At 38.8% G+C, this 19,921-nt stretch overlaps 4 protein-coding genes across 4 annotated transcripts; all 4 read right to left on the reverse strand.

Annotated features, from left to right (window-relative positions):
- Positions 1-13,410: 13,410 nt before the first annotated feature.
- LOC307121951 (histone H2B-like) lies at positions 13,411-13,785 on the reverse strand (the record flags this gene model as incomplete). The annotated part of the gene is made up of 1 exon (XM_079809739.1): positions 13,411-13,785. One exon carries the CDS (start codon positions 13,783-13,785, stop codon positions 13,411-13,413), a length of 375 nt encoding a protein of 124 aa, XP_079665865.1.
- A 1,402-nt stretch (positions 13,786-15,187) lies between these two features.
- Positions 15,188-15,499, reverse strand: LOC307121972 (histone H4; the record flags this gene model as incomplete). The annotated part of the gene is made up of 1 exon (XM_079809763.1): positions 15,188-15,499. The coding sequence occupies one exon, from the start codon at positions 15,497-15,499 to the stop codon at positions 15,188-15,190; it is 312 nt and encodes a 103-aa protein (XP_079665889.1).
- A 972-nt stretch (positions 15,500-16,471) lies between these two features.
- Positions 16,472-16,882, reverse strand: LOC307121839 (histone H3.2-like; the record flags this gene model as incomplete). The annotated part of the gene is made up of 1 exon (XM_079809598.1): positions 16,472-16,882. The coding sequence occupies one exon, from the start codon at positions 16,880-16,882 to the stop codon at positions 16,472-16,474; it is 411 nt and encodes a 136-aa protein (XP_079665724.1).
- A 2,117-nt stretch (positions 16,883-18,999) lies between these two features.
- Positions 19,000-19,386, reverse strand: LOC307121495 (histone H2A-like; the record flags this gene model as incomplete). Its single annotated transcript, XM_079809098.1, has 1 exon — positions 19,000-19,386. The coding sequence occupies one exon, from the start codon at positions 19,384-19,386 to the stop codon at positions 19,000-19,002; it is 387 nt and encodes a 128-aa protein (XP_079665224.1).
- Between the last annotated feature and the right edge of the window lie 535 nt (positions 19,387-19,921).

Genomic DNA, 19,921 nt, shown 5'->3' on the forward strand with positions numbered 1-19,921 from the left:
AAACAGCAGTATACAGATAAGTAAATTGTGTGAAAAATACAGTTTTTTTACACGCGAAACATGAACACATGTTATATTGCACACTGTAAACACAATCAAAGCTTCAAAAAAACACGAAAAACGGGACCTTTAAGACTTTTTCAGTCGATAATGTAGTTGTTTAAAGCTCAAATATGTGGTTTATTTATAAGAAGAGTGCCTATTTAAACATTTTATCTGGTGTTTTCGGAGTAGACTTTCCTCGGCTAGTCCTTCTGAAGTCTGCCACTGGCTCTGATGTCTCTGTGGCTTCTCCAGCTATAATTCGTCTTGTGGAGATTTAACGGCCCATATTTGCTCTCATGGATCTATAATTTGTTCCCTGGCAAATCGTTTAGGCTGAGTGCAAAGTGAAGTTTCATTACTTGTTTATTTTTAGGCTATAACTGTACGTTACCGTTGTAAGTTAGCCGACTAGCACTGACTTTGAATGTTTGACTGAATTGTTTGCTTTATTTAATGTATAGCTTATTATATCTTTTACTTGTACTTTTGTATTATTGATCATACATAAACTTGCATTTAACAAAAAGAGACTGGGTTGTGTTTCATGTCATTTAATGTTATCACAGTGATAATCATATTGTCTGAAAAAACATTAACAAAAGATAAATCTCAGAGAGGCACGCATAAACAAAATTAGTTTTTAACATTTTTGGCAAAAACGAATGGGCAATATTTCTCATGAAAAAGTGGATAAGTGTTCATACACAGCGCAGATCATAATGAGCGAGCGTGCTTTTAAATAAAGTTTGAGGAAGCTTGATGATGACGTTGATCCGCGACCATGGTGTGCTGTAGTCCGTTTATAGCCTACCGTTAGCATTTTATATCTGACGGCTTTATTTAGACTTCAAAATGTATACATTTTGGATTAATTTGTAAAGATTATCTTGATAGACAAAACGTGTAAGGGTCATAACTCTTTGTTGAACACAGATCTTATTTTTTGCGATTTTCCAAAAGTCTATGGGGAAAATGCATGGCTTTTCGATCGAGGGAACCCATGCGCCGCTAACTTCCGGGATGGCCTACAAAGTGACGTCATAACTTCGGCACTCTATGTCAAAATGTTTGTGATATCCAATCAAATTGAAGGAGGCGGGATTTACTGTCCACAGCAGCCGGCACTTGAATGCGAGCCGAGGTAAGAGCTGAATATGAGTCAATGGGCTACAGAAATATTTCCCGACTGTTAACAATTTTAAAAATGTAAAACGACGGACATTAATTTCCAGGGTTGTAAACTACTGCTGACCTTTTAGAATTAATCAGATTGTAATGCCTTTTACGTTATTCGTCACAGAATGCACAAAGAAACATTAGCAAAGGTGTCGCAGTTTTCAGCATATCAGAGGGAATAATGTTTGTCTTTCTGTTTCCAGGCTTTCTTCAGTAATTTCACAATCATTTTCAAATTATGCATGAATATATTATTATAAATAAATTATTCAGAAATATATTTCTGAAACGTAGTCTTACGCCCGTTTCACACATACTCGTGCAGTGCGTAAGCGGTGCATATTTTTTTCCGTACCCATGTTAACGGATTACAGCTTTCACACTGCACGCGGATGGTGTCCATCAGTCCGTTCAAGGTGCGGTATGTCTGCAGCAGTCCGGCGATCGTTTCCGTACCGAGTCTATTTTTTGCTGTGCTGCACTGCGGAATTAAAGTGACAGCACATTGTTCGCTTTAAAATAAACATGTACTGACGCGAAAATCTAGTAATTTTACCACAGATGCATATAATTTAAAATATACTCTGTTTCAAAGTCAGCACATGGCTTTTTTTTCTCGGGTAAAGCAAGAAAAACGACACCTTACCTGGCATTTAGTTAAAAAAAATTGAAGAGCATGTAGGCCTATATTCCTGGAGGTGGAAAAACAAAGGTCTTTATGACCTGCTTTTAAAAGGATTTAAAAACGAAAGAAAATACGAGAGTCGGCTGTTTTTGTATATAGCCTATTGTAAGTTTCTAATTTAAAATGTTTATAGGCTATAAGTTATATTAAAATGTTTTGCCACTTGTGTGAGCTAAATCTAAAGTATAGGCTATATAAATATAAAGTAATGAATTGAATAAAACGTTGTTTAAATGTAGGCTACTACGTTAAAACGTGAAATCTATGAAAGTGTCAGCAAAGAGAATTGCAATTCTGACAAGCCATGTTCAGTAACAACTTTTGGATTAAAAAAAAAAAAAAAAAGGAATAAATGCTGTGTTTGTGGTATACAACCGCGGATCATTTGCGAGCTGCAAACGCAGCATATATGTGTAGTGTAGTCACTGGGTGATCACATGACTTTGATTGCATCCACCTGTGGAGGAGCGCACAGAGAGATTTTAAAAAGGGCCGCAGTGGAGAGCGTGGTGTTTTTTTTTTGGAGGTGGTGACTTGTGGGGTACGCTTAACGGTCTCTCGGGGGCAATAGGCTCTCCGGAGATGAAGACAGATTGGTCTTCTCTGTTGGTGCCTATAAACTGCCCCTGTCAGGCCACTAACTTTGCCCGCCGGACTTTCAATGAAATGCTGATTCAAGTGCGGCCTCATCGTGGATGTGCGCTCCCGTGCCAACGATACTGGTGACATTCCTAACCATCTACGGATGGGTCTCCTCGCCTTTGGGAGAGGGAAGTGTTTTAATTCATTCATTACCTTCACATTGATTCATTCATGTATTTGTACTGTTGATTGTATGACGGCAGCAGGTGTGGGAGGGATGTCGGGGAATAGTTAAAGGGGTGGTAAACCACGATTTCACTATTCTAACTTTAGCTAACGTGTAATGTTGCTGCTTGAGCATAAACAACATCTGCAAAGTTTAAAGCAAAGGGAGATATTTGCTTTTAAAGAAATCAGTTTCTAAGAACTACAGCAAACGGCCAGTAGGCGACTACACACATTCCTCCAGGGCTTGCTGACATCACCAGGCTCAATATTTACATAAACCCCTCCTCCGAGAATATTAAATAAGGGGGGGGTGAGGCCATTTTGTATCGCGGCGCTGTTGTGGTATAGTTAGGCTGGAGTGTTGTTGCCGCGATGCCGAGGAAACGCTGTTATATTCATCCGGATTGCAGGTCTGGGGTACTTGCTTTGTTCAGCCTTCATATGGACGGGGGTGCGTTGCAGAGCGTTTAACATACAGCATGTTATATGCACGTGTGTTTGAGTCAGCGGGGAATCAGGCGCGCGCGGGGCTTCCTGCAGCACATCCACGGAGGAGAACATCCACCGTCTTCGCGATTTCAATGCCAGATTTGCACAACGTCAGCAGCGTGAAAAAAACACTGCCGGTGCGTGGATGCATGACGCGCGCGCTGCACATTTCACAGAGGACAACACAAACTTCCACAAACTTTGCGAGTTCACGGGCCACAACCTGTAAGTCTGATTTATTTTTCATCGATGTGTTTTCCTGTAATAGGTTGTAGCAAGGAAGTAAACAGATGACAACGTTGTTCTGCAAACCAGTCTGTTAAAAGCTCATTCATACTTAACGTTATCCGACGAACACCTAACGTTACAAACACTAACGTTAAAATCTCAACAGCGAACCTGGCATTAGTTTAAATGATTCTTTGATTAGAGCTTTTATGTATTGTTTATCTACAGGCATGCTAAACATGGTTCTGTGTGTGATTTGGCTAACTTACTAGTTAAAGCCAGTGCTTAGTGTTTGTTTTGGGTTAGTTCTTGTGACAGATATTTGGCTATAATCGTTCTAAAAATACAAAAGTTAAAGTGCCATTCAGTAGCGATCACTATAGATCCGCAGTCTTTACTCTTGAGGACTGAACAGGTTCTGCTCGATCATCTTCACTCAAATGTTCTGGGTCTGATTCGGGCTCAGATTGGTATGGTTTTATTGACGCCGTTGTTTCTAACACTGACCAAAGCACAGCCTCCGGTAAAGGTAAGGGGCGTGACGTTTCCGACATACGTGCACTAGGCATTTAGCGAATCACAACACACTGGGCCAGCTAACCAATCTGAGCCCATCGCGTATTTTTGAGGGACTGGCTTCATACAACCCGGAAAGCATCAGACCGTTTTACAAGGAGGGACAGAGCAGTGTAGAATAAAGGTCAAATATATGAAAAATAAGGCAATTTTTTTTAAAACGAAGCATGAACACATGTTACAGTGCACCCCACAAACACAGTCAAGCCTTCAAAAGAATGTGTTTTACCACCCCTTTAACGGAGACACCCGCCTGAATTATTCACTGTGTGCTGTGTACTGTAGGCTGACGTGCTGTTTTGAGTATGAGACATTTGATGCATGGAGCATGAAACTCACGGTGTGCCGATGAATTGTGGTGTATTGCGTGCTGCCCCGTGTTTCTTTTCCCAGCCTGCGTATTGAACGTTACCGGTGCCTATATTAATTGATTGTTCTTCTGGAAATAAAATAATAATTCCAAGACAACTGGTTGTTATTGAGATTCTGTGACAAACATGCAGGGATTTCTACGAGGTTTATTACATATGAAAGCAGAACAGCACATGCTACTCCTGCACCGCATACGCACTGCAGACGGAGTATATGTGAAACGGGCGTTAGCCTACACATACATCATGCTAGAACTGGCAACTTTCATATTCAAGTAGCCTATGGAAAGTGTCATTTGAAAAGTTTTTTTTTTAGTTTTTTTAGTTCATATGCATTTTACACACTGGTAATCAAAAGTCTTTTTAAAATGTTAAAAAAAAGAAGAAGGCTGAATTTATTTGATCAAAAATACAGTAAAACCACAAATATTAAGAAATATGAATACAATTTCCAATAGGCCTAGTTGTTTTCTATGAGACTGTATTGTAAAATGTAATTTATTTCTGTAAAAGCTGACTTTTCAGCATCATTACTTCAGTAAGTGTCACATGATCCTTCAGTAATAATTTTAATATGTTGTATTTTTCATATAATTTTTAAACTATTTTCCACTATTTGAGCTCTATTCCATAAAATTACAGATTACATACTATAACCACTAGAAAGGCACCCTAAAACAGTCCACATTTTGCACTACATCCTAAGTCTTCTAGACCATAGCATTGTATATGGTCTGATTTTATGGTAGGTATTGAACTTAATGATATTAAACTACAGTGTTTGGAAAAGAGAAATCAAAATTTGTATATAAAAAAATGCTATCTGCCATGTGCACCAGGAAAGACAAATTATAACCTGAAGAAGTATGCCAGTCATCCATTATGATAAGCATTTCAATAAAACAATTAATATAATTCATATTTTTGTATAAATAGCTTCAGTGTTTAAAATTGCCCTGTGTATAATGAGTTGGTGGGTTAATGGTGAGGTGAGTCGCGGACCGGTTTGTGCCAGATGGGCCGCTTTGTGCCAGAAAGTCCAGGGCCACTTTTTTGCCCCAGTCCACCCCTGGCAACAAGTACACTATTTTGTCTGATAAAGTACCGATTCACATGGTGTTGCCATGCAAGGATGAAGACGTGACATTCCTCGATAAGATTGTGTCTGTATGTTGTGTTCTGAAAAACATAAGCCCTGGTGTTGTGCTGAAATAAATGTGCATTAAATACAGCCATAAGTGTCTGTTGCATCCATACCCACAATCTTCACAATAAATATACTTAAATTAAATGCATGTGTCTTATAAACAAGACACAATAACAGTATAATGTGCAAAAGCAAGAGGTGTCACACAATCAGATGTTTTTCAGTGTTTATTTGCAAGTAGTGCAACCTGAGAACACAGAACGGTGCAGTGCAGTTGGAATGCTTCAAGGTAAAAGGTTAATGTTACATAGGCTTCATGATCTGCAGCTCCTGAACCCATCCATTTGTGAACTGCACATTTCATATGGATCCAAACCGTTAATAGTTCCGATTTTGTCCATATAACCGTCCCTGTCTTCCCTATTTAAAGAGCACCTATCATGGAATTTTGAAATTTACCTTTCATGTAGTGTGTAACATAGATCTAAGTGAACAAAAACATCCTGTGATAGCTTGAAATATGACAGTGCACCGTATATATAGTTATTTTCTTTCAAAAGTAAGAGTCGACTCGGAGTCATTTTTAAGAATCGTTAGAAGACCGAAGCTTTTTCTCTGACTAGATGACGTCAACTTGTCAAGTTATTTGAATACGATACGCCCACTTATTGCGCTCCAAGACGCCAGTGAAAACTAGAAAACATCATGGCGACGAGACGCTGTGTTCTGAAGTGCCACTCAAAAGCAAACTTCTTTCATCTGCCCAAGGATGAGCATTTGAAGACTAAGTGGCTTGAAGACAAACCATACATCGTCGCGATTGTGTGTTTATTAGTCGTCAAATGTATGTTTCGCGATCTCAGGAAGCTTTTATTATGGACTTCTATTATGGCACATGGTTCTTCTTCGTCTGTCTGTACCATACATGGACTACATGTGCACAGAGCGCCCTCCTGCTGCCAGTATGAATTGAAAACAACACATAAGAGACTCAATCGCTCATGATTAGGCTATAACTGCCCATTTTGAGGAAGTATTGAATAAAAAATACTCCTCTGTTTAGAAATTTGACACAGACATATGAGAATCTATCAATATGTCTCCTCATCTGCACACTTTTGAACTAAAAGCCCTGAGGGATGTTGATTTGTCGCGAGTCTTCGTGAGGTGAATAGAGGAGTTTTTTTATGAATGAGATCAGCTGAGGCTCATATTACAATCAAACAGTACCGACGCGGTTTTCATATTCATAACTCCTGACACATATTAACAAATTACTGTCACTATAAGACTTTGATGGGCGTTCCGTTTCCGAAAATATCTGCACAGACTAAACCAATCACAACTGACTGGGCCATCGGACCAATCACCGCAGATTAGCGTCACGTAAAGGCGGGGTTTTGAAAAGTGAATCACTAAAGGAATCATTTGAGAATCGCTGTCAAAACAGGTAAAAATAAATGCATATTATAAGAAAACTAAAGTCTTTTTTGTCATTGCATGCATGCAAAACTGTTGTTGGGGACTTCTAAAACAATATTTGGAACATTTTAAATGCCATGATAGGTGCTCTTTAATGTATCCCGGTAAATTCCACATCTTTTTCGGGATTTTAATGCTGCCTTCACGTGCTATCGGAATTATCGTAAATACGAGTTTCCTAGGTAAAAATTGCACATGAACGCCCTCTGATGTCGTGTTTACCACTGGGAAGTTCGGAAATAATTTTGATACCCCAATTCCCGAGATGGGCGTGTCATAAGCTTTAAACATAGTGGCGGGGAGAACTGGACTGCTGTGGCAGGTCCAAAACAGCTTGGTCGTCTTGTCTTGACATTAACGTTACATGTGAGTAACCACATGAAGTGTATTGTATGTTTGGTACACAGCGAAAATAGCCTGCATTTGACTGAAATTACAGAATCAGCAGAAAGCGGACTATGTGGAATGTTTATGGTTGTCGGTGCATGGAGACTACAAATGATGATGGTTTTAATAAGACTTTCCCAATAAATAGGCAAGAATAACCTGGTGTCCACCATGATTCCTGTTCACTCCGACAACAAAGCACTTGAATGCAACAAGCTCGTAATCACGACTTCTAAAGTGGGAATTAGGACATTTCCGATAGCACGTGAAGGCAGCATAACATAGCTTCTCCTCGTTCGATTTGCTGTATGTTTACATTCGCGAGACCATCAACATGGCCGCCACGTCCCAAAATGCAACGCGGAACCCAAGCCCTATAGAACCTATGTGAGCCAACAGCACAAGATCCAGGATGGTTGTGGTAATCGAACAATATGCAGGATTTAAATGAATAAAATTAATGCACAAAAGGTTTTAATCTACAACACTACTTGGACACACACAGACATCAAGAATCAGAGTATGAATCTCAAAAATGGTGACAATAAAAAAAACTATTCAGATAAAGATCAACTTTGAACATAAAACAAACTACAAAAACATCACAACAAACAGCAAAAGTAAAAGCAAATAGTAAGAATCAAAGAAAATTAGGCACAATTCAGATGCATAACTTATTCATGCCGCAATGCATGCTGGGACCCATGAGGAAGTTTTGATCGGTGGTACCCAGCATGCACTGCAGCAAAGAAGCTTTTCATTGATTGTCACCATTGTTGAGATTCATACACAGATTCTTGATGTCTGTGTGTGTGTGTACGCTGCGTTCACACCAAACGCGAATAGAGCGCATGGCACGAGTGATTTCAATGTTAAGTCAATGGAAAAGCACGTTGACGCGCGTCTGGAGGTCCTGCGGCGCGAAGGACGCGAATCCGCCTTATTTGCGCGCCCAGTTTGCGCGAATTGAGCGTCTTGCGCGATACGCGCGTCACATGCGTGCTTTTGTGCATTCACGCGTTTGAAGCGAATTCTGAACGTTGAAAATTTGAACTTTGGTGTCAATTCGCACCGCGTTAACCAATCAGGAGCCTGCTCGCTGCGGTCACGTGGTAAAGTGACGTGATGAGAAACCCTGCATAAATTAAAAATAGTACTATTGTGTCAAAAAATGTAGTTTTAAGACTTTTTCAGGTGAGAATGTGGTTGTTTAAAGCTCAAATCTGTGGTTTATTTATAAAGAAAGCGCATATTAAAAAAAATAATAATCTTGTGTTTTTGGAGTTGTGAGATCCAGGCAATCACCGCTCATAACCCCGGCGAGAGCCGCCTTTCCTCGGCTAGTCCTTCTGCCGTTTGCCACTGACTCTGATGTCCTGTAGTGGTGCATCTTGTGTGGATCTAACGGGCGATCTTTGGTGTCATGAATCTATACTTTGTTGTCTGCCAAATCGTTTTGACTGAGGGCAAAGAGAAGTTTCGTAACTTTTTTTTTAAGGATATTTAAATATACATGTAGTAAAGATAATGTAGGAGTTGCCTGGACCACATGTGTGTGGCTATTAATGTGTAATATATATTTTTAATGAAAATGAAAAGAGGCAGAGTGGTGTTTTATGACATATTTCTCCTGGAGTGCCTTGAACGCGCGTCAATTTCGCTTTCAGCGCTCGATTTCTACGCGCGTCCAATTCGCCGCGGACGCGCGAATGCATTCAAAATGTTCGCGCGTGAAACTAGACTCGGTAGACGCGATTTTGACGCTCTATTCGCGTTTGGTGTGAACGCAGCATAAGCAATGCCATAGATTAAAGAGCAATTCAATTTTTACAACAGTGCTGGATCTCGTGTTGTTGAATCATGTAGCCACCATTAAGAATAATACAAAAATTAACCACACAATACAGTCTTAACCAAAGCAAAAGAGTAAGATCAGTGACTTAAGTCACTACATGATGACTATGCCAATATAATTGTATAGCCAACATCACCTAATCAGATTTTCTCTTGGCATTCCTTACCTCAACAAACATGCTTTCTAAACACACAGTTAAAGCAGTCAGAGAAAAAAAACAAATGTTAAAGATTTAAGGGTCAAGAGCCCAACTAAAGCAAACACTCATCTCCACCATGGTGACTTCAATTAAACTATTATTTTCATTAAAACAGAAATGACAGAAATAAACTCAGTCTGGTAAGTAATGTGAAAAGCTGGTAGTGCTGTTTGTGGAGTTGTTAAATCCTCCTCTGCTGAGATCTCCAGAGATTTAATGTCTTCTTTTATCTTCTGTTATTTCATCCAAAGCTGTGGCTTAAGTCAGTTGTAGTTCTTGTGTTTCTCTTTCCTTCTGTGATTCTGCTCATTATCATCAGGTGTTAATCACTAATGCTCAATCATCACTTAATTAATCACTTAATTTCTTGATTGCAATGAGTGTCTTATTTTAGTGAACTCAATTGAAATAAGTTAAAAGTACACATAACTATTGTTTTCTAAAATTAAAAGAATTAAGGTAATCAGTGTCCTCAAATTTAATGAGTTAGCTTAACATACTTAGATTTGACTTTGTGTGTGCTATTGTGAGCTAGCAGTAACCGCAAGCACTCTGAGTTCATTTAAAGTTTGTAATTGCAGCTGTTTTACTCAATATAGGGAAGGTTCAGCTATATCAAGTATTTGAAAGCAGTGTAAAGTTCAATTGTATATTAAGAAATATCCTTTTTTAGTGGACTTGATTAAAATAAGTGCAGAGTACTCATAACTATTGTTTTTTATAAACCTAAATGGTTTGAGGTAATCGGTGTCCTCAAATGAAATGAGTTAGCTGAACTTGTTGGGTTTACAGTAAAGGGTTGTTTCAAATGAGAGAGAGCAAGTATCATTTAAGAGGAACTTTTGTATTACAAAGGAAACTTATAAGAACAAATGTTAAGTATCACTGTATTACAAACAAAGGAGTTAATTTATGGAACAGCTGTAGTGAAGACATGAAATCACGTACAACATTGAGTAATTTTAAGAGAATTTATCAAATGAAAATATTGAATGGATACGAAAAGGAATTGAGTTGTTAGTATTGTATACTGACTGTATGATTTCTGGGATTATATAATGAGTCTAGTTTGGTTGTGTTAGTATTCGGTTTGATATAGATAGACGGAAACGAGGAAATTAGATGGAAATGTGTATGCGTATGTATGAAAGTAAGCATCTGTGTCTAGGTGTATACATGTGTTTATGTGTCTAACAGTGTACTGTAAATAGATATATGGTGTATGTGTATGTAAATATGTAAAGCATCTACTTGTTTTGTATTTAATTAAGGGATAAAAATAGAGAAAAGGGGGGTAGGACCAGAAAAGTTGGTTTTGAACTTCTTCCTACTCCTTTTGAGCATGGGAAATTCTTTGATTTTGGATTACTTACAATAATTTTGGAAGCATGCACTGAGAAGTCTATGTTCTTATTTATTTGTTATTTTAATTGCATTATATATATATATATATATGTAACTATTTATATATATATATATATATATATATATATATATATATATATATATATATATATATATATATATATATATATAAACATGTATGTAGGCCTAATTAAAGTAAAAATGATTGATAAACACGTCTTTCGACGTTTTTTTTTTTTTTTTCCTCTATATTTGTACTTATATGTTTAATAAAGAAGAATCACATCACAAGAATAATATAAATGCAAGACAAATCCATATTGGATCTGTGGAAGCCGGGCTGAATGAGTAAGCACTGTTACTGACCCTCAGTCACTCCTCAGAGGCCAAATAGATGTTTAGAGAACATATGAAAAGAGCAATAAACAATTGTAATGGAGCATTACACGGTTGATGCTACTTCCGTTTTCTTTCACATATCCATTTCAACTAACGAATAATCCAAGCTAATAACTCATTTTTTAACCAAATCATTATGATAATTATCTTCATGATTTATCTGAACGAAAATAAAAATTAAATGAGGAAGAAAAGGGTGTGGTCCGCTAATGGAGATCAAAAATGAACATGCGTGAAGGGAAGGAAGTGGAGACGCGTCGCGGAAGTGAGAGCCCGGTGGAAATGGTGGAATGGAGTTGCTGAGCAGTTGCCGAGAATAATTAGTTGTCGTTGAAGTTTAACCACATTCGATTGAACTGCAAAACCTTGTGGGTACACCAGGAAGATCGTGCTGAAATCTTCGGATGTCCTCTGCACAAGGAAGAATTTTCGGCAATCGAAACGGAATCGGAATCGGACCTACCCAGGTTTCAACGACACACGCCGAACGGGTTTGAGGGATTTTGATTTTCTACCCCTTTTTTGTTACTTGACTGCTGGCATATTTATTCTTGAACAAACTCCCCCGTGACTCTCAAGAGGAGAGCTCAAATCAAACTGTTTCCACGCTTTTAAAGCTTCCTTCGATCCGATCTCTCACTCATCTTCACTAAAGTTAGACCCTTGCCCAAAACAAACAGAACCCTAACGAATATATCACTTTAAATTGAATATTTTTGGTTGGAGAAGTTTGTTTTGTTTTGTCTTTTTGGTTAATTAATTATTTATTTATTATTTTGGTCGTATGAAAACTGTGTTCTAGAATATCAGGACATTTAAGTTTTGAATTGCAAATTTTCTAAAAGAGTTCGTGCTATATATGTTTTGAACTGAACTGAAAGAATAATAACACTTATTTTCGGAACTTTTTGAGAGTGATTTAATGTGTTGAAATGCTGGGTGGGGTCAGGTTTTTTTTTCGACAGTAATTTCAACTGTCTGGCGCCCGAACTAAAACTTTGAAATACCTGGGTGACCACGCTACACAATCATGGTTTATTTATTTTTCATTGTTATTTCACTGATTTTATTAAATTATTGTAAAACAAGGTGGACAAAGTGAGAACAGAGGGTTTTTGGGTGGACAAGTGTAAATAATTGATGGCTGGATGATTTCCTATCGCTCACATACAACCAGCTACTTTCTTACTTTAGTTTGATCTGACTTTAGATGTGCAAAAACAAGCTTACATAGAAGGTTTATCTTATAAAGAACTGCATGGTCTTTAAAGTTGTAATTTTGCAAATATGATTTTTTTCTACTTTTAAATGTCCCATTCCCATGCCCAAAGAATCTGTTTATGATGCCAGAGGTTTCTCACTGAAATCAATGGAGCACCTGAGCGTTAAAAAGTGACACTGAAGGTTCCTGACCGAGCCTCAATATGTGACGAGTTGGGTGTGAGAATGTGTTACCAAAACTAAGAAACTCAACCTAAAACTTTGGACACTGATGAGCTTAAATGGGTATACTTTTATTCTTGAAACTGATTGAACAACGATAGTGTTATTTTATTAACTAACAGTATGAGTGTTTACAAAATTGTTTGGCTGGTTGGAATGGAGTGATGACAAGGTTTCAAGGATCAAACTTGAATTTAGTCTTGATAATGCAAATTACCCAAATACTGAAGCCTAATGTATAGAGGTAGATGCAGTAACATAAGATATGTTTAACTTTAAAATCTTTTTTGACTGTGTCAACAAATAATTAGGATCACTTTATGCGAGTGAACCAAACATCTGTACAAATAAAACTGAATATACCTAGTTATTTTGGAATCATATGATATGCTGTGATATGGAGAATTATGAACAAGTAAGCTTTTGTAGAATTAATAGCAATTGTCGGTAATGACAAGCATAATCGATTTATTTCACTACCACAGAAATTGGATGAGAGAAAAACTGACGTTTCTATTGTCCTGCTCCAGATGCACCTCGTTACATTGCATGTAAAAGAAGCTGCCCAAAATTGCACTTATCTTCTATGTTAACATGAGATTTACAACAAATGTTTGTTCTCAATGACATTTTACTGAAACTGACCAATACCAATTAATCTCTCAAGCATTATACGCTCTTTAAACGAGAAGATGGGTGGCTCTTAAAAGAGCCTTTGGGGTGGTTAAGGTGTGGTTATGGTTAGAGGTCGCCTCACTTTGAACTGGTGTATTTGGTCACAGCCTTTGTGCCCTCGGACACGGCGTGTTTGGCCAGCTCTCCGGGCAGCAGCAGGCGCACGGCGGTCTGGATCTCTCTAGAGGTGATGGTGGAGCGCTTGTTGTAGTGCGCCAGACGAGACGCCTCACCGCCGATGCGCTCGAAGATGTCGTTGACGAAAGAGTTCATGATGCCCATCGCCTTGGAGGAGATGCCGGTGTCAGGGTGAACCTGCTTCAGGACTTTGTACACATAGATGGCGTAGCTCTCCTTCCTGGACTTTCTGCGCTTCTTTCCTCCCTTACCGGCGGTCTTCGTGACGGCCTTCTTGGAGCCTTTCTTAGGTGCGGACTTTGCTGGTTCAGGCATGATGCTGATTCCGGATCAATGTGAGCTCAGGAGCGAAACAGAGCTCTTTATACACTACCATATGCTAATTTACAAAGAGATAGGGTAAACTTCTGATTGCCTGATTTCATAGGCCAAACCCCAAAACTCGTATTTCATTGGACAACTCAAGGCATCACGAGAGAAATGAGGGCCAATCACGGGCGGTTAATTGATAGCCACGCCTACCGTTTTATGTTTCAAGGACTCCCCCCACAGACTCCGTTTCCTTTGTTCAATTCCCGCTCTTTATTTTTTGTTTTAATACAATTTTTAAAAGACATTCCGCATAACTATAAAATACCATTTAAAATAGCTTATTATACCATAAATTATCGTATGCACAAAAGCCTCTTCCACCCCTGACATTTCACTTCTTTTTCTTTTTTTTGCATGGTTCTGTAACTTTCTTTCACTTTCAATTGTAATAGTTAACTTATCTGAAAGAAACATTAACATTATTAGAAAGTATATTAGTATTATTTTGTGGAAAAAAATGCTAACTTCAAAGCAATTAACGTTAGTTACAGTTTTTCTCGATTGTTTACACACATTTTCTGAAAGCATGCCTCGTACTCTCAGAACTATACACACAAATAAAAACACACACACACACACACACAATGGGCAAAACCCCTCAATTATCCTGCAAAATGAACATTTACATTCAAAACAATGAAAACAAAAAATTATATTTTGAGAATACATGTTCTATACTTTTATAGAACACACAAATACATTGTAACACATATATGTTTATTTATCCCACAAAAACAATGTACACAGTGTACATCCCAACCAACACAAAGTATATACAAAACAACAGAAGAATTGAATTTACAGATACAGTAACAAAAATAAATTAAAAACTATGCTGTTGCAAAACAGAAGAGCTCACCTGTTGCCCTTTTATGCTAAAGCTGTTTGCTAATTGTAAAACTGTGACAGGTGTTTGCCCATGTGATGGTCAGTGTGCACATTTGAGTGGCAGTGTGTTCATTGTGAAAACAAGAGATGTTCTGCAAAAAAGTTTTGCCAAATGCAGAGAAATGTGTGTAGTGTTTTGGAAAATATTGTTTTAGAACTGCAAAGTGAGTGTAAAGCAGGAATTGTGCTTGTAGTTTAGCTGAATTGGTGCATGAGTTTTATGTTGTGGTCATTGTGTCTGAAATACCAGTATTTCTGTGTAAACAATTCAGAAACTATAAAATACCCGTTCAAATTCTGAACGCGAGTAGTTTCTTTGCGGAGATTACATACTTCCGTTTATTCAGAACTAATACATTTCTGTATAACTGATATGGCTAAAACATAACTCTTTCTATGACAGTGTGGGTGGCTCTTAAAAGAGCCGTTGGGTTTGTGTAGTCTAGATTTCAGGCGTTTAACCTCCGAAGCCGTACAGGGTGCGTCCCTGTCGCTTCAGCGCGTACACAACATCCATGGCGGTGACGGTCTTTCGCTTGGCGTGCTCGGTGTAGGTCACGGCATCGCGGATAACGTTCTCCAGGAACACCTTCAACACTCCGCGAGTCTCCTCGTAGATCAGACCGGAGATGCGCTTGACACCGCCGCGGCGAGCCAGACGACGGATGGCGGGTTTGGTGATTCCCTGGATGTTATCGCGCAAAACTTTACGGTGACGCTTAGCGCCTCCTTTACCGAGTCCTTTGCCGCCTTTACCTCTTCCAGACATGTTTGTTTTAGCGTCAGACAGTCAAATGAGAACGACGAATGAAGGATAAGCGCTACAAGGAGGCCGTTTATATGTGCTTACAGGACCTGACAGAAACCAGTGCCGCGTCACAAGGCACAACACGCCCCTCCCCTCTGTGTAGTTAGAGCACAAAACCATGTGATTTAACCCTAACCCTGATCTAACAGGACCCGTCCTTTGTGTAATATTAAAAACCAAGTTTTATAATGATTCGTTTGATGAAGATCTTCATTATATCATATACAGAGATGCTGAATGACAATTAATGTATTGAATGAATTAATTGCATTATAACTGCATATTTTTGTGACATTTCAGATATATTTGCTCAATATAAATGAGCCAGGCCTCTGATTTACACTGCACGTCTCCCTTTAGCTGAATTTACACCATAAGAATAATCTCTTCTTTGGCTTTCAACATGTGATACGTTTCAAAACGGACCATGCCATTATTAGGGAGTAGCTGAAGATTTCATAACTCTGGATGGTCAAATTAAAGAGAGCTGGAAAAAAACCTACTGTTCATGTTTCAGACTGTTTGAAGGTGATAAAAGTGGCAAACATCTAAATACAAAAACATTAAAACCTATAAAAATGAGTTACGAGTGTAATTCTGAGACATTGTCAGCTTTGTCTCCTTGGCACTCAGAACTCTTGAAAATAGACTTTCTACAACTGGACAACTGAGATCAAATTTAATTAAAACGTTTTTTTTTTGTCACCTCTATGGAAAGATTAATATATACAACAAACTGCATTTAACAAATCCATAAAAAACATGCTTCTTATTGTAAACGTTATTCATTCTGTATAAAACTAAAACCTAGTTAGTGATAATGTAACTTTCTACTCGTTTTAAGCGTTAAACTGGAAATGTTCTCGTTCTGTGTAGTTTTGGTGGCTCTTAAAAGAGCCTTTGGGGTTTGTAGCGGCTGATGCAGGTGCGGGTTTAGGCGCGCTCTCCGCGGATGCGGCGGGCCAGCTGAATGTCTTTGGGCATGATGGTGACTCTCTTGGCGTGGATGGCGCACAGGTTGGTGTCCTCAAACAGGCCGACCAAATAAGCCTCGCTGGACTCCTGCAGGGCCATGACGGCGGAGCTCTGGAAGCGCAGATCCGTCTTGAAGTCCTGAGCGATTTCCCTCACCAGACGCTGGAAGGGCAGTTTGCGGATCAGCAGCTCGGTGGACTTCTGATAACGGCGGATCTCTCGCAGAGCCACGGTCCCGGGCCTGTAGCGATGAGGCTTCTTGACGCCTCCGGTGGCCGGAGCGCTCTTACGGGCGGCTTTAGTAGCGAGCTGCTTCCTCGGGGCTTTGCCACCGGTGGATTTACGAGCGGTCTGCTTGGTTCTTGCCATTGCTTTAGTTCACTTCTCTCTGTCCTGCTGGTAGAGGTGGGCAGATCGATACTAATATCGATAATATCGATACCAACGTTGGTATCGGTATTGATTGATACCAACGTGAAAATATCGATACTTAAGTTTCAGTTTCTCTCGTTTTGCGACCTGGCCGTGTTTGTCAAAATGCTGCTGCTGTCACAGAGCAGAGCAAGCTCTCAAGAGTGCTGCTCGTGCTCGACGCTGCTCTCCTCCCCCTCTCCTGTGTTGTACCATCACGTGACTCACCACTAGCGCTACCACCAGCAGTCAGCCGCGCGCGCCGCTCAGCCGCGCATTTCTAACAGCAGTCAGTCAGAGGCGGAGAATGGCAGCAGAGAGAAAGAGGAGCGTTGTATGTAAAACTTTGTGACTTTGTGACTTTGTTTATTTAAGAAAAAAATCCTGAAAAGAAGTGCACTAAAGAGGAGAAACATTTTTTGTTAACATGCTACTTGAAAAGAGAATTTGTTTTTACATTTTTTATATTTGTGAAGTAATCATTTTGTAACTTTGTTTATTTAAATAAAACAGAAGTAACCAAAAGTTGTTTCTGAACAAAAGCTTTTGTAGTACTGATTAATAACCCAAAATGCAAATCACAAAAACAAATTAAAAGTCATGAAAATTCATTTAGATTTAGGTTGAAGACGCATCCACCTTAATTATTAAAAAGTATCAATATTGGTATCGGTATCGGCGATACTGGCCCTGTATTTACTTGGTATCGGATCGATACCAAATCTAGCGGTATCGCACACCTCTACCTGCTGGCGCTGGAAATTCTGGTTTTATGTTACACGCCTGCCTTTAAAGCGTTCTACCGGCATGAGCTCATAGTGTCGAGAGTGCAGAGGCTTGTGATTGGCTGATATGTGACGTGTGCTTATGACTGCTAGCCAATGACTGCGCGTTCCCTCTTTTCAAACAAGTGGAGGGTTTTCCCGCTCAAAGTGTTTTATTCCCTTTACTTTTGCTCTTCAAACAGCGGAACAGACCCATAAGCTTTATACTTATATTATTGTATTTATTTGTTCTGAAATCGAACAATCAATCACTGGAATCAAATAAGACACACGGCCCAAAGAATGATCTCTTTCAAGCAAACACGTTTCAGGATGTCCATAAGCATGCACACTTTGTCAGGGTTTCTGCAGGTTTTATGAAGGTAAATGTAAGATCAATTGAAGAAAAATTGAGGAATGAATTGAAGGGAACATCAATTGAATGTCAATATGTTCTCTAAATGTAAATGTCTAGGAAGCACGAGTGGTAGGTTATTAGCAAAGCTTCAAATGTTTTCCAGAGAAGCAAAATGACAAGAAAACTTGTGAAAGTGATTTTATGATTAAAACAACAAATGTCTGCTAATGGGTTCAGAAAAATCAACTTCATTCAAATAAAAAAGTAATGTTCATACCTATTGACAGACATTTATTCTTGTTTTAAGCATAAACCCACTTGACTTTGTTCGGTTTCTCAGAAAACAAGAATTAATTTCCTCCATTTTGCATCTCAAGTAAATGCATCTTGATTTAAGTGTTATAGTTTTTTTTTTTTTTTTTTTTGCAAAGCATGAAATTTAATTTCACATTTTATAAAGCATGTCTAATTGAAATCATGAAACAAACAATTTCACATCAATTTATTAAAAGTTAAACAACTAATATTTTTTTATATCTTTTAATTTTTTTCTCAAATTTGTGTTCTCTTTACCAATTTCTTTTTTTGTGTGTGAACTATCCCTTTAAGAGCAGTATTTTGATTGATCCAAAATTTGACAATTTATACAGTAAACTCCATTTTATGAAATCTATTATTAATACCATGTTTAAACTTAAGACTTTCTGCTCCAATTTAAAACATTGAGGGATTAAATTGTAGATGTTCAATTTAAGACTAAGACCTGCTTACATTCCACTTTGTTATATTAATACACGTTTATAGGCAGCAATCTACAATTTGTTGAGGATTTATTTTTCTAATCAACTACCTTTATGGTGTACATAAATATTAACAAACAACGTGCCCTTTATGAGATTTTATGATTGGCTCTTAAAAGAGCCTTTGGTTTAAGAAGACAGTCTGCAACCCGTTTACTTGGATTTGGCGGGCTTCTCAGTCTTCTTGGGCAGCAGCACGGCCTGGATGTTGGGCAGCACGCCGCCCTGAGCGATGGTCACTCCGCCCATAAGTTTGTTCAGCTCCTCGTCGTTGCGCACCGCCAGCTGCAGGTGACGGGGGATGATGCGGGTCTTCTTGTTGTCCCGAGCAGCGTTTCCAGCCAACTCCAGGATCTCAGCGGTAAGATACTCGAGCACAGCCGCCAGATAAACAGGAGCACCGGCACCGACGCGCTGAGCGTAGTTGCCTTTGCGGAGAAGCCTGTGAACACGGCCGACGGGGAACTGCAGTCCAGCCCTGGAGGAGCGAGTCTTAGCCTTCGCTCTGGCTTTGCCGCCGGTTTTGCCTCTGCCGCTCATACTTAAAATCACTGACTAAAGCCTACCTAATAGATATAGAGAATGACTGACCATGACGCCACACACTGACTTTATACAAGAGTGCCAGTCGCCCATTGGTTTAGAGTCTGAAGAGATTTCAACCAATCACTGAACTTCCCTCCAAATCCCAACCCCCTTTCAAGCGGGAATAATCATGCACAAGTATTTGAGACAGAAAAAAAAGATGAAACTACTTAAATATTTGATAGAAATTCATATGCATTTCAGATGTTAAGGGAATCGTAACCATTAACATTCATTTAACAATGCTGTTTTTCTGTGTGCAGTTAATATGTGTAAACATCTTTGAACTAAAATAATGAAATAATTTAAACGTTTAAAAAGTTTTTCAAATAATTACTTCACTAATGTGTTACTGGGGTTTGACATGCACACTTTAACATGGAATATGTATATTAATCGCTGTTTCTACTAAAAGTGCTACACTGTAGGCTATATTCTGTGCACATTGATCTGATACTGTAGTTTTATGCTATTGTGGTTTTATCACTGC

Source organism: Gobio gobio (assembly GCF_949357685.1).
Source record: "Gobio gobio genome assembly, chromosome: 25".
NCBI classification, from domain to species: domain Eukaryota; kingdom Metazoa; phylum Chordata; class Actinopteri; order Cypriniformes; family Gobionidae; genus Gobio; species Gobio gobio.